The sequence below is a fragment of the Notechis scutatus genome, chromosome 1 (genome assembly GCF_049901735.1).
Source record: "Notechis scutatus isolate UNSWTSFEM ecotype Mainland chromosome 1, rNotScu1.2, whole genome shotgun sequence".
In the NCBI taxonomy this organism is placed as follows: Eukaryota; Metazoa; Chordata; class Lepidosauria; order Squamata; family Elapidae; genus Notechis; species Notechis scutatus.
This window is the reverse complement of record NC_142009.1, coordinates 311,037,009-311,052,078: the sequence shown is the minus strand read 5'-3', so window position 1 is coordinate 311,052,078 and position 15,070 is coordinate 311,037,009. Positions and strand designations below refer to the sequence as shown.

The 15,070-nt window shown below is 38.0% G+C and overlaps 1 protein-coding gene across 2 annotated transcripts in view; it reads right to left on the bottom strand.

The window, feature by feature from the left end:
- AKT1 (AKT serine/threonine kinase 1) overlaps window positions 1-15,070 on the bottom strand; it is a 107,140-nt gene that overhangs the window by 22,684 nt on the left and 69,386 nt on the right. For both annotated transcript variants that reach the window (XM_026670115.2, XM_087952262.1), the window contains 4 exons: window positions 7,657-7,768; window positions 6,158-6,305; window positions 4,185-4,316; window positions 1,429-1,494 (listed from right to left, as the gene is read on the bottom strand). In XM_026670115.2, coding sequence (XP_026525900.1) covers window positions 1,429-1,494; window positions 4,185-4,316; window positions 6,158-6,305; window positions 7,657-7,768 — 458 coding nt within the window. The remainder of the gene's footprint in view (window positions 1-1,428; window positions 1,495-4,184; window positions 4,317-6,157; window positions 6,306-7,656; window positions 7,769-15,070) is intronic.

Genomic DNA, 15,070 nt, shown 5'->3' with positions numbered 1-15,070 from the left:
AAGCTCTGGCAAGTCTTGCTGAAGATCCATTAGCTGATCATGAATCACCTGGTGCTCTTAATGAAAGTAGGATAAAAGGACTTTATGTTACAAAAGTTAAGAAAGTCAAAAGCACCGCTTATCCAAACTTTTCACTTATTCATTTACTTTGCTTTCTGTGCTTCTCAATTCCTATTTGCTCTCAATGACTTGCTGAAGTAATAGAACACAAGATTCAAACCAAAGTAAGACAAATACATATATTAATCTGATGTGCAATTATGCAGGAGTAATAACACACTTTTTAGATTCAAACGCACTCCTGAAGAATCATGTTTTCGCTGGTGTTTGGAAGAAAACTAAAGAGGAGATGATTCAAATGTCTAGGGCAGGGGTCCCCAAACTTGGCAACTTTAAGACTTGTGGACTTCAACTCCCAGAATTCTCCTTGCCAGGTGATCAAGCACAACTACAAGATAAACTCTCAGACCTGAAGAGACCGGTGAGGAATTAAGGACTTTTGAAATGAAAAAGGACAGGCAGAAGATGACTTTTTTCAAAGTAGACTAGCCTCAATCAAAAATGGATTAAAAAACAAACAAACATGTTTTAGAATACCCTACTAGAAGTGTGTTTCTAAATAAATAACCACTAGAGAAATGTTGGTATCTCTGAAAAATTGCTTACATGATATTTGGGTTGATTGCGAGCATCCTGCTATTTTCCGCAGAAGGCTGGAAAGCAAATGTGTGCGTAAGGAATTGCATGCCTGAAAGAGGATGAAGATTACAAGATACGATGCTGCCTACTGAACTTGTCTGGATTCAAAAAGGGTTGGACTCATTCATGAAAGTCATAGGGGCCAATGGCTATTAGACTTGATGGCTGGTTGTCTCCCTCTGAAGGCCATCTGCTGGGAGAAATATGGGCTTCTTTGTGCAGTTGGTTTGCCACTGTGAGAGCAGAATGCTGGACTTGATGGATCACAGGTCCAACCCACCAGGGCACTGCTTATGTTATGTTCTAAACTTTTGGCAGGTCACATATTTTATAAGATTATTTCCAAGGCTGTACTAAAAATAAATTGCCTGTGAAATACTAGAAATACTATTCAATCATCCTGATGAGCAGGCACTAATAGCTTTATCTAACATTTTCTAGGTTCTAGAACCACCAAGTTCCCACCTGTACCTCTTTAGATAAAAAAAAAAAAATTATCCGTGCATGCATGTCGAGTGACGTCCTTTCCCTTACAATTGGCATAATAAAGCACTACTTGCTCACAAATGGACTCTAAGTTGTATTTCATAAGCTGGATTAGGTTTGCTTATCATATATTCAATCCAATTTGCCTCTGAAATCTGCTTTTGTTAGTGAGAACAAACACAGAGGTAACTAACTTTTCTCATTCATAAGAGACTTTAAGAAAATTACAGAAAGAATGCTTACTGTTAAAAATGGATGCCTAGAATTCTGCAAAACCCGGTTTTCTGTCAGAGTATGTGCCACTTCATCCTGCAGGACAACCCAAATAGTAAAAAATATGTGACAATTCAATGTTACTTACTAAAAACTACTTTTGGCAGAAGAATAAATAAAACAGCCTTTCTAAATGTCCTAGAAAATTAAGCACAGCATTTAAAAGCCACTTTATATAATACAGGTAAGAAAAATGTGGAATCCTTCCAGACTGCATCTCAGAAAATCATCAATTTGGAAAGGGCCATTTAGGCCCGAGTCCAATCTTCTGCTCAGTTCAGAAATCCAAATTCAAGCATCTCTGCCAGATGAATACATCCAAGGAAGGAGACTCATCACTCTCAGAATAACTGGCACCACTGCTAAAGGTTACTGCTACTGTCAGAAGTCATTTAAAACTATTATTCTATGCTTTGCACTCTGAAGTGTAGAAGAATAGGGCACAATGTGTGCAACATCTTGTCAGAAAATGGAAAACTGGTATTGTATGCTCTGACCCCAGACTATTCAGATCTTTTAATCTCTTTTTCCTGGACTGTGTTCCTAGTGTCCTGATCATCTTCACAGTTGTTCCCTTAACCTTTTCCCCAGTTTGTCCAAATCCCTAAAGTGTGGTGCCAGAACTAGAGAGAATACTCCAGGGGTAAGAACTGACCAGTATAGGATAAAGTTGAAACTATGATGTAGAAACTATGGTTCTATTGATGTATCTTAAAACCTCATTTGTCTTTTTGTAGCTACATCTTGTGGCTGTTTCATACTCAGTTTGCACTCAATTACTACTATGGATTTAAAATATTTCAAAATTAAAATTGCTAAGCCCTTTACTAGACTAGCCAAACTGGGCTTGGCTAGTCTAGTAAAGAGAAGGACCAGGAGAGACATGATAGCGGTCTTCCAATGTTTGAGGGGCTGCCACAGAGAGGAAGGAGTCAAGCTATTTTCTAAAGTGCCTGTAGGCCAGACAAGGACTAATGGATGGAAACTGAACAAGGAGAGATTTAACCTGGAAATAAGGAGAAACTTTCTGACAGTGAGAACAATCAACCAATGGAACACCTTGCCCTCAGAAGTTGTGAGAGCGTCATCACTTGAGATTTTCAAGAAGAGATTGGACTGCCATCTGTCAGAAATGGTGTAGGGTCTCCTGCTTGGGCGGAGGGTTGGATTAGATGACCTACAAGGTCCCTTCCAACTCTGATTATCTGTTAAGCCAGATGCCCTGCATTCTGTTCTGCATCTATGTCCCATTTTCTAAGTGACAAAACTTGCATTCTTGTTTCTATCAGATGTCTATCTTGCTTCTACAAAGTTTTATTTGAATTTTATTTCTGCCTTCTAAAGCATCAGCTGCTATTCCATAAATCTAATAGGCATTCCTTCCTCCTCTTCATCCAAATAATAAAATGCTGTAGAGTGCAGGAACAAGTGTAGCCCACGATATTTCAACTGCACAGCTGATGAGAACCCCAGGTAGTATGATGCTTGAAGTAGTGATGTATCCACTTAACTGTCATGTCATTTAGCTTACACTTAGCCCACACTAGCTCACTAATCAGTTCATTATGGTTTGTCAGATTCTTTGCTGAAATCAAGATGCGAGCTGGAGTTCAATTCCTGGAAGGGCACACATTCACCATAATATAATTAATTTATATTTTAAGGACAAATATTTTTGACCCATTTGATACTGGCCAATTTTAGCCAAAATGAGACAACTCTGGAAAAACCCTCACATCAGGAAGTTTTTAAAAACTGTTTGTTTATTTAGGGTATTTATATTGCTGCATATTCGCACATGGCAACTTAAGGCAGCTTACAGAATATAAAACTTCATATAAAAACAATAAAACTAATAAAAGAAGAGTCATATAATAAATTAATATAAAAAAAAATCACCCCTACCCACCCGACAGCACCTCACATGAGCCATTTAATGGGCTCCATCCTGCTCTGGGTTCCCCAGGCCCACTGGCAGAACCAGGTCTTCAATCCCTTCAGGAAGAGTGTTAAGAGTTGGGGCCATTCTAATCTCTGGGGAATGATGTTCTAGAGGGGGCCACCATGGAGAAGGCCCTTCTTCTGGGTCCCACCAGGTGTATCTCTCCTTAGGGGATGGGACCTGCAACATTCTCTGCCTCCTCACTCTGATGGGTCGGGTAGATGTGACCAGCAAGAGATGTTCCCTCAACTATAGTTGTTTAACTCACATATAATGCCAATCCAGAAAGTATGGGTTACAAACCACTGCAATTGGGTTCAGATATCATCCAGAATCAAGGAAACTACACTGATTTAATTTTATGTATGAAGTTTGCTCAAATTGACAATTTCAGGATTTATGAATTGACTGATGTGTTCTGCAACACTTTTTCAAAGAACAGAACAGATTTCCACACCCCAATGTTATTCCCCAATTCTTTTAATTGCCGAATATAATTACACAAAACATAGCTTGTCTAACTCTGACATTAAACTGCGAAGGAAGGAATGCATGAGGGAGAAGGAGAATGAGAAGCTAAGGCTTGTACAGCTAGTTCTAATCTATGGCTTCATGTCATATTAGGGGGGAAATGATCTCATTTCTCTGAGAATTTAATTCATAAATGAGATGAAATGCATCTTGAAATTCAAAAATCTCAAGTTTAAAAAAAAACAAAAGTCCTGACATATTCAGCATCCCTACTGTTCTAGAAATCAGAAGGGGTAAACCATGACATCCTTACCTTTGCAACAATTACTTCCTTCTTCAAAATTTTCATGGCATAATAGCGTCCAGTTGCTTTCTCTTTCACCAGAATAACCTTTCCAAAAGTACCTTTCCCCAGGAGTTTAAGATACTCAAATTCATTCATAGTCTGTGGAACAGGTTTAAAATGTTATAGGCCAATTAAAAAGTAAATGAAGGAAAATAACTGACAACTTAGACAGATCAACCAGTTCTCTTATCACATGAATCCAGGATTTTCAAAAGAAGGATAAATCATACTGGCTGAATTTGCACATTATGCTAAAAACAAAAAAATTAAACTGAATAAATTATAGGTTAAAAGGATGAACGAACCCAGATACTCGATGCCACGGGTATCAAACTCGCGGTGTCACATTGCTGCCACGTGATGTATTGTGACGTTTCCCCCCTTTGCGGAGCTGGAATGGGCGTGGCCTGCATGTGACGCATCCAGCCTGTGGGCCACCAATTTGACACCTCTGCTTTATGCATTTATATGTATATAAAGATGTAAAGAAATCCCTTACTAACTATATTCCAGAATTATCTGAATGAACAACTGTTTCAATGTACGTCACTATTTAAGGCAATGTTTCTCAACTTCAGCAATTTTAAGGTGTGTGGACTTTTAACTCCCAGAATGCTGCTGGCTGGGGAATTCTGGGAGTTGAAGTTCATACAGCCAGAATTTACTAAGTTTGAGAAACATTGACCATTGATTTATTGAGTAAATAAATTAAACTTTCCTATTTGCTACAGTAAATACAACAAAATCTAGTACCTGGGTAAGCTACCGATTACAATTTAATAGCAATAGCACTAAGACTTATATAATATATACCATTCCATAGTGCTTTACAGCACTTTCTGAGCAGTTTACAAATGTCAACATATTGCCTCCAACAATCTAAGTCCTCATTTTACTGAACTTGGAAGGATGGAAGGCTGAGACAACTCTGAACCAATCGGGATTGAAATACTTCATTCTAACCATTGTGTCATCAGGGCTCTTTAATTCATACTTAATATATAATAATAAAAATACTTTATTTGCAGTCACAAAACACAAGTACAACAAAAGAAGAACATGGGAAAATTAATCATGAACAATTGGTCACCAAAAACTTGACTAAGGGGAATTACAGTGTTCTCCTCTGATGGTTACAGCTCTTAAAAAAAAAATTGGAAACCAAAGTGATATATGAGGAGCCATCCCCTAAACAATATAAGAATAAATTACTAACATTGGGTCTAGAAGAGTCTGTTTCAAGGAGAGACAGTAACTTAGATCTGCCTGCGTTATACATAGGGCAAAATAAAAGGACATGCTCCACCCGTTTCAACCTCAGCTCTGTCACAGGGGCATAGCCGCTCGTTAATCGGGAGCCTCTTAAATCGCCCATCCAGTAGTGCTGAGGGCAGAACAGGGAGAAAGCTCTTCTATACTTGGGAATGGTTAGAGTGTAAAAATAGGAAGCCATCCTCAGTCTGTAAATTCATACTTAATTTATATTAAGCTATACCTATCTTACAGTCTAAAATGCAGGTATGGTCAATTTCCAGCCTTCTAGATATTTCCCTGCCTGATGTAACATTTTATTAGAAAGTACTGTATCCATATAACCATATAATTTGTCCCTCACCTCTACAGGGGCTAGGCGTTACTCCTTTAACTTTTCAACAAGAAATTCATCTAAAGTTACCCAGGCATTACTGCACCAGTTCCTAAACCCCAACCAACACAGCCATTGCTTAGGGATAGTAAATGCTAAATCAAAGTAACTTGAAGAACACAAAGCTACAAAAGATGTTCAAATTGGTGGTCTTCCAATTTGATGGTCTTTAGATACACTGAGTCTACATGAGGTTTTAGGAAACTGGCAGGTACCACATTGAAAAAGGCACCTTATGGCACTAAAAGACATGTGGAATTTACATGAGTGTGTGTGACTGAGAAATAATACTTACTACTTTGTGTTTTGGTTTTGTCATTGAAATTTCCATTTCTTCAGCACCTGAATTATCGCTGGGGGAACCAGATCGAAAATCCATGTTTTCTTCCTCTTGCTTCTTAAGGCTGTCTGCTACTGTTTGGATGGCTTTTGTCCATTCTTCCCTAAGAGAAAAATAAAAATTATTTCATTGTGATGTGCGATTTTGGAAAAGAGATGGGGAAATTGCAAAGCTTACTTCCAAACTTAATTTCCAAAAAATAATAGGGCTTAAATCATGTTTGAAATGTTAGAAAACATGAATAGGAATACTGTTAGGAACCATCATTTTCCCTCCTATGATATTTTAAATTCTAGTAGGGAGAAAAATGTGTTCATCTGATTATTAACCATGTTTCCCAGAAAATAAGACAGGATCTTATTTTGTCTTTGGCCCCAAAATAAACACTAGAGCTTATTTTTGGTGGGTGTCTTATTTTTTCCCATGTACAGGAGGCCCACTTCTTCTGCTTGCTTGCAGCGGGGCAGGACACCATGTGGTGTGCCAGTGCTGCCGTGAGGCAGGGGGGATGGAATTGCTCCCCGTGCCCCGCAGTAGCTTACCTCAGGCTCCCTCGCAGCCAGGCTATCTTGTGGTGGTGGCTCCGGCAGCCCTGTCCAGTAGGATGCTGTGTGGCCACCAGCACACTTCTTCTGCTTGCTTGCAGCCGCAATGGAGCAGGAGGCTACCAGTGCTGCGGCCACGAGGCGAGGCAGGGGAAAGGAGCTGCCTCCACGTGCCCTGCACTGGCTTACCTCAGGGCCCCCGCAGCCAGTCATCCACGTCCCAACACCTGCCTTACCTCATGGCTCACCCTCCTCTGCAAGCAAGCAGAAGTGGGCTCTTGCTGCATATGGCTGCTGGTGCTGCCACAACAAGGTAGATGTTGGGGCATGGGTGGCCTGGCTGCAGGGGCCCTGAGGTAAGCTGGTGTGGGGCATGTGAGGCAGCTCCACCACCCTCCCACCTTGCTTTGTTGCCATGGCACTGCGAGCAACTAGACAGAATGGGCGGCCAATTGGCTGTGCAGGCTCTTTAGTAGGGTTTATTGGTGGAGGGAGGAGGGCTTATATTAGCCACATGCATAAAAAACATGCTAGATCTTATTTTCGGGGAAACAGAGTATATAGGACAGTAGGACACCTGGTTGGTAGCAGATGACAGAAATTTTAGTCCAACATACTTGAAGGCTATTTTTTGGGAGAGGTAGAAATACTAGACTCTACTGTGTATGCAAGCAATGCACATTTTTATTAGCGATGCACAATTGCAAGCAGTTCCTTCTACAAGAGTTCTTTATTCCATCCCAACCCAGTCTGATAAAAGTGAATTTCATGGCAAATGAGACTGTAAAGCCCACAGCACCAAACCAATAAAAAAGGAAGCATTTGAGAAGATGGAGCTCTCTAATAATGCTGAACATGTACATCTGCTTTTGCAAGTTGTTTTTGTATTTAAGACTGAAGGAAACATACCGCTCCTCTGGAGTCTCCACATGAAATGTTCTTTCAATTACTGTGGTCCACTGGAGGCATCTGATGATGAATGTGTTTGGTTTAGGTCTCTCTGTCTTCATCAACTGGCACTCTAGCGCAGATTGAGGGAAGAAAGTCATGGTACGTAAGCAGGTTTAAATAATCATTTGTCTTTATTCTCATCCAGGAAACAGTTCTGATTAATCAGGCATAGACATCTCTGTAAGCAGTTCTTCAAGAAAGAGACTAACAGAACAGATTAAAGTGGGAACCTCACTTTTTTTAAAATATGTTTTTATTAAGTTTCTGTTGTTACAATATAAAACATAGTTTCAACAGGTTCTTATCTTAAATATCTTAACACATTATATTTATATTTATCTAATATTCATTAATAACTTTAACTATAATTATTATTCTTATATATTTTACAAATTTACAATTTACTTTCTTGAGGATTCTTACATTTGCGTTTCTTGTCTTATTTCTTAGTTATGTTTGCTACCCAATCATACCATTTATTCCAAATTAAGAAATATTCAGAGTCATCTCTTTCTTTCAATTTCAGCATTAACATATTCATTTCAGCACTTTCCATTACTTTTTGTAATATTAACTCTTCATTAGAAATATTGGAAGTTTTCCATACTTGTGCAAAAGCTATTCTGGCAGCTGTTGTAATATGTAATAATAAATATTGTACTTCTTTTGGAATTTGGTCTTTAATAATTCCTAGAAGAAAGGATTCCGGTCCGAGCTCACTTTCAATGGCTTTCTTATAATATGGAAAGCCATTGGGACTTTCGCCTGGCCCCAAATCAAAACAATATGTTGTGCCCATTACACTAAGCATATAAAAATTAAAGAGCATGAAAAAAACACTCCATATTTCTGACCAAAATAAATACTCACCAAATAACCACCTTGCTTTGTGGAAAGCACAACTGCCTTCACATAACTTAAATCCTGCACCAAGCACTGACTTCAGCACATTGGCATTTTTATACTGCACCTTTTACTGCTTTCCTAATTCACCCTTACTCTACTACAGGTAGTCCTTGAGTTACAAACAATACAGAGTGTATAGAGAGTGTAGTATGTGTACGCTGTACGTAGGTCTAGGAACAGTGTGGTGTGCAAAAAGGCAGCAGGGAAAGGGGAGAATAACCACAGTGACTTGTGAGTTTCCCTCCATTGATTTTGCTTACAAAAATCCGGCAGGGAAGATCACAAATGGCAATTGTGTGACTGTGGGATGCTGCAACTGCTGTAAGGGTGAGCTGGTTGCCAAGCACCTGTATGATGATGACATGACTCCGGGAATGTTGCAACAGCCAGAACCCCAAGGACTGGTTTTAAGTATCCCTTATTCAGCACAGAAGCATGCTTACCGACCATTCAGGAAGGTCGGTAAGCAAGGACTACTTGTAATCAGATGAAGAGGAAGCATCAAGAAGAGAACCATTTCACTGAAATGTCATCTTCTAATACCATTCTGGTTTCATTCTTAAATGGTTGTATGAAGCTCAAGAGCTAAAAGAGCCTCTTTTTAATTTAAATACCAAATGTCAAAGCAGCTCTGCTTACTGAAGTCCAAGTGTAATAATGGGGATATGAATATAGTCTACTATCAAGAAAATGTAGCACATTTCAGTTGTAATCATTAGTTTTCTGGATGCTTTTGTGTTTATACTCTGTTATTATTAAGGCAGCAACTCAAAGTTCATGCTTCCTGTTAAAATTAAAAGCTTCCAATTTGCACACTTACAATAAGATTAAGTATTTATCATCACTGGCTGAATTTCTTTCCTCTACTTTCTCTCTTTCTTTGCTGCTGCATTTGAGGCCATATATTTATGCCTAATTTCCTGCTGAACTGTGAAGCCCCTCGAAAAGTACTTTGCTTTTTTTTTTAATGACATGAAGATTTAGTTTTTCATTCAAAGCACACCAAGGATACTCTGCATCCAACTGAAAGAATCCAAGTAGATTTAAAAGAAATTCAAGTTCATTAAATGACTAAAAAAAAAAGAAGTTTTATCAGGAGAAGTGCACTTTAAAAAAAGGCCATTATCCCAGGAAAGTAGGAAATGTCACTGTTTATATTTGTGTTAATTCTGTGGTCATGGCTGAACCTGAATTCATAAAACAATTCTGCTAGAGTGGATAACCTGGCATTATCCAGATCGTTAGGAATACAACTTCAGTAAGCTTCAGCAACTGTAAGAGCTGCATTCAAAAACATCATCAAGAAACTACCAGCTTGCCTACTGCTCATTCATGGCTGCCAGATCTAAAGAAGCTGCCTTTTACAAATTCTGTCCAGTAATCTATTTATGGAAAAACTGATGGTTTGGCCAGAACAATCTGAAGTCCCAGGACATGATATGGTTGGAGCCACAGTTTAAAGCACCTGCTCCCAAAGAGAAGCATGAAACCTTGAAAAGTGATTATGGCAGACTCATGTGAGTGTCAACTTGATGGCAGTTCTCTGAGATAGAAGAAGGCCAGAGAGTATCTATCAGCTGCTGTCAAGGGGCTTATTTGTGCAGCTCACATGTGCAAAAGAACAGCCTTGAGGCCAAAGGTCAAGAGGAAAGCCTCAACAAACCCTATCTCAAAGCCAAGGAAAATAAAAAGGCTAAGGACAGAAGGGGCAACCAAGGAAGAATGAAGTAACAGAATACTAACTGCTGAATACTCAGCAGTGATCAAGGCACTTTAAAACATTGCCAATGTGGCAGAAGAACAGAAGCAGGCATATCTTACAAAAAGGAATGTGCATTAAAAGATAGTTCTGTCATAATGCTCAGCTTTGGGACTTTCCTAAAAGAGTCAGTACTGAATAGGTTCAAGTCCCATAAATGTGATGCACAGAGACCATAAATACAATTCAAGGGTACTAGATTAATTATTAACACAGGGGAAAGATGGCATGGATTACCTAAGATGATGGCACGAAACTTTCATGCTCGCACTTTTGATGGTTGCTGGGTATCTGTGTATCACTACCATCCAAATGAAATCCGAATCCAAAGGATATAGGGACAGCACTTTTCTTATTGCCATACAACCAACACATCTAGTTATAACTACAGTATATTCTCAGAAGGCTCAATCTCCTCAGCAAGAAAGAAAGGGGAGTGGGGCAAAAAGAAGACCTGGACCTTCTGACTTGTAGGAATCTAATTCTTTAATAACACAATGGTAAAAATCTAAATTAATTACACCAAATTCTAGTTGTTTTTGTTGCTTGACCTATGGATTTATGTTTGCCAGAAGTAAGGATAAGCCTTAAAATACCAAGAGCCATGACCAGATGAATACTTATCTGGTGTGGGCCAAAATTATTCCATCCTCCCTCGGCAATTGTTGACCCTCCAACCTTGCCCATTTGCAGTCTTTTTTTGAGTAGTCTAACAAGAGAAGACCAGAAGAGGAAATGTCGTAAGAGAGTTAAAATTATTTTGACCTCAAATGTGACAAACTGTACTATTATTGCTGTATGCTACATGCAGTGGAATAAGACCAATTAAAATCGACATGCTTCCTCTAAATCAGCACTCTCCCATTGATATTTGTTAAGCTTGCTGATCTAGCAATCTTTAAAAGTACACAACAAGATGAATAATAAGAGATTTGTCAGTTAATAACCACTATAATTCAAGAATGTCACAGAGAAATGTTTTGTTTGGTGAACAATATGCTGTCTAATTACCCTGCTCAATCATTACAGAACACAACAAGAAGCAAAATTTATCTGAAAAAAAATAATCCCGTAGAATACTTTAAAGAAAAATAATCATACTATATTTCACCAAAACTGCTTCTTGCATTATCATCCTCAACTCCATTAAGTTGCTTAGATTCTTGGTTATTAATTAATTGATTAATTTATTATGGTATCAATTTATTTCCTCACTTCTAACATATCAGACAAAGGGAAAAAAATAGAACAAACCTGCAAACTATTATTTAAAGAGCAAGGAACTACATCTGATCTAAAAGCAGACAGAGTGATGGCCAAACATAACCTCAGTGAACGCAGGTTAGGAAATGTGCCAAACACCCTTTTTCATATCTACAATAAACAGGTGTACAAATGTATTGAACTGAAGAAAACTAGGAAAAGAAAGACCCAAGGGAATAGCTTCCTACAATTTTCCTACAACTTGCTAAGGCAGGATCTGAAATATGTTCTCTTGAACATATTGCAGCTGGAAAACCATCACCTGATCTGCCATTGCTTAGCTGAACCTGCTAACCTGGTAGGTATTTTGTGGTTCCAAGATTTTGTAGGGAAAGCAGCTTCAGGCTCCTGTGTCTGTCTATATATATAGAGAGAGACATAAATAAATTATATATATATATATATATATATATATATATATATATATATATATATATATATATATATATATATGTGTGTGTGTGTGTGTGTGTGTGTGTGTGTGTGTGTGTGTGTGTGTGTGTGTGTATATGTATATGTATATGTATATGTATGTATGTGTATGTGTGTGTATGTATATGTATATATTTATGTTAATTGCTTACAAGATAATAGGTATAAGTAAAAACATAGCTATGAATACATGGATACATATAAGAAAAATAAAAAATATAAAAGAAACAATAGGACAGGGAAGGTAGGCACATTGGTGCGCTTATGCACGCCCCCTACAGACCTCTTAGGAAAGGGGTGAGGTCAATAGTAGACAGTCTAAGGTTAAAGTTTTTGGGGTTTGGGGAAGAAACCACAGAGTCAGGTAGAGTATTCCAGACATTGACCACTCTGTTGCTGAAGTCGTATTTCCTGCAATCAAGTTTGGTGTGATTAACCTTGAGTTTGTATCTATTGTTTGCTCGTGTTGTTATGGTTGAAGCTGAAGTATTCATTGACTGGTAGGACATTGCAATGTATGATTTTATATACTTTAGTTAGATCGGACCAAAGGCGGTGTAGAGTTCTAGGTTTTCTAGGTCTAGAATTTCGAGTCTGGTGGCATAAGGTATTCTGCAACGAGTAGAGGAGTGGAGAACTCTTCTTATGAAATATTTCTGGACTTTCTCAACTGTGTTAATATCAGATACATAATGTGGGTTCCAGACTGGTGAGCTGTATTCGAGTATTGGTCTAGCAAATGTTTTGTATCCTCTAGTTATTAGTGTAATATTACCAGAGAAAAAGCTACATAAGATTAGGTTAACAACTCTTAACGCCTTTTTTGTGATGTAGTTACAGTGGGCTCTAGCACTTAGATCATTTGAGATGAGAACGCCAAGATCCTTGACAGAGTTTGGATCATCAACAAGGTCTTGACTATTCAGCCATTTTTTTATTTTCTGATTATTTTTTTTTGCCAATATATAGGACAGAGCATTTATTTGTTGAGATTTGAAGTTGCCATTTGTTTCACCATTTTGATACATAATAAAGGTCTTTTTGAAGGGTAGCAGTATTGTCCGTGGTGTTGAATAGTTTTACATCGTCAGCGAAGAGAACGCAGTTGCTCTTGATATAATCACAGAGGTCATTTATGTAGAGTATGAAAAGAGTTGGTCCTAGAACACTGCTTTGGGGGACACCACTGTTGACAGGTACAGAATTTGATAGGATGCTCCCAATTTTGACCATTTGTTGTCTGTTTGACAGGAATGCTTCTATCCAGTTATGCAGGTGTCCAGAGATACCGTAAGATTTTAGTTTTAGTAGTTTGACGTGTACCACTGAATCAAAGGCTTTATAGAAGTCTATGTAGATTGTGTCTATTTGCTTTGCCCTGATCGAGTTGTGTAGTCCATATGTTTTTGCAGTGTAAGAGTTGCAGATTACATGATAGTTTTTTCCTAAAACCAAATTGTTTATTAGAGAGTAGGTTGTTTGTTTCTAAGTGGAGGATGATGGATTAGTTAATAATTGATTCCATGAATTTACAGGTGACGCAGCATAAAGAGATTGGTCTGTAATTTTCAACTAGGCTGGGGTCTCCCTTTTTGAAGATGGGGATGACCGTGGCTTGTGACCATAGCTTTGGCCAGGAGCTGGTCCTGAAAGATTTTTCAAAGATTATGCTTAGAGGTTCGGCTATGGCAGTGGGTAGCTTTTTTAAGAAGCAGGCACATATTTCATCCGGTATCTGATATTTTTTATTTATATATTTATACCTATATTTATTGAAGAGCAAAACTAGCTGGATGTAGAACAGAAAATACAAACAATGTGATTTCTCTCCAGAAGATGTAGCACTTACATGGTAAACTTTTAATTTTCTATTTTATCCAGCTACTTAAATAAAGTAAACAGTTAAATTTAATTCTCATAAGCATAGGAAAAGCAGAATTTAAAAAGGGCTGGGAAATTGTTTAAAAAACAAAACTAAAACATCTGAGTCCTATTGCCCTCAAATCTTCTTTGCAACTTTGGGAAGAAAAAATAATACTAATTTAGATGTGGGAAAACAATACATACAACATCTGCAAATGAGACATAGATTTTGTCCTTCCAGTATGGTATAATAAATCTTTCAGGTGGTTCCCAAAATCACCATTCCTGAATCTTAAATGTTACATTTCAAATACATTTCAATGCATGCCAATAAGATTGTATGTATCTTTAATTCACAATGACTGAACAGTAACCCAAAGTCATATGAACAATCCTACTGATTTCAATTCAAATAGTGGCAACAAGATTTAACTGTAAGGAAAGAACACTAATCTTCTAAGGAGTTAATGACATCACAAAAGATTTAGATGATGAGTTTTGAGAAGGGGAAGGAGATCTGCTGGAAAATATTCTAGTCTAGTCTACCCATGATATGATTCTTTCCCCATGGAAAACAAATGATACAACAGAAACAATTAGTCAATCACAAAACTAAGCTGGGTCTGACCTGGTTACAGGAGACCATCAAGAAATTTGAGCCTGTTGGTTAGGCAAGGAAATAAAACTAAAAATCCTGAAAAGAGGACAGCAACAAACCACTTATCTAGTCTTGCCAAAAAATAGATAAGACCATTAAGTCATTAGGAGTACAGTACTGGAAGCTGAATTCAAAGCACATTTTTCTTCAGAGATCCTGTGTAACATTCCAAACATTTGTCTTGGGGGTGGGGAGACAGCAATCCATTCCTAAATCTTGGACAGACTTAAAATGTGCAGAATTTTGACTGATCCATACAAGAGCAACAATAAGAGAGGCAGACCTCAGGAAGTGCACAAAATGCAGAAGATGATCAGGAAATACTTTGCCAAAAGATTATGTGAGTAGATTGATATTTAGGAGGAACTCTGACAAGCTCATGCAACAATTTGGCCATAAATATACAATGCAACCTGTGTTTTAGAAGGGGTGAACAGGTAGAGGCAAAGAAATTGTGGGTTTTTTCCTGTTATTTCCAGCAGATCAAGTAG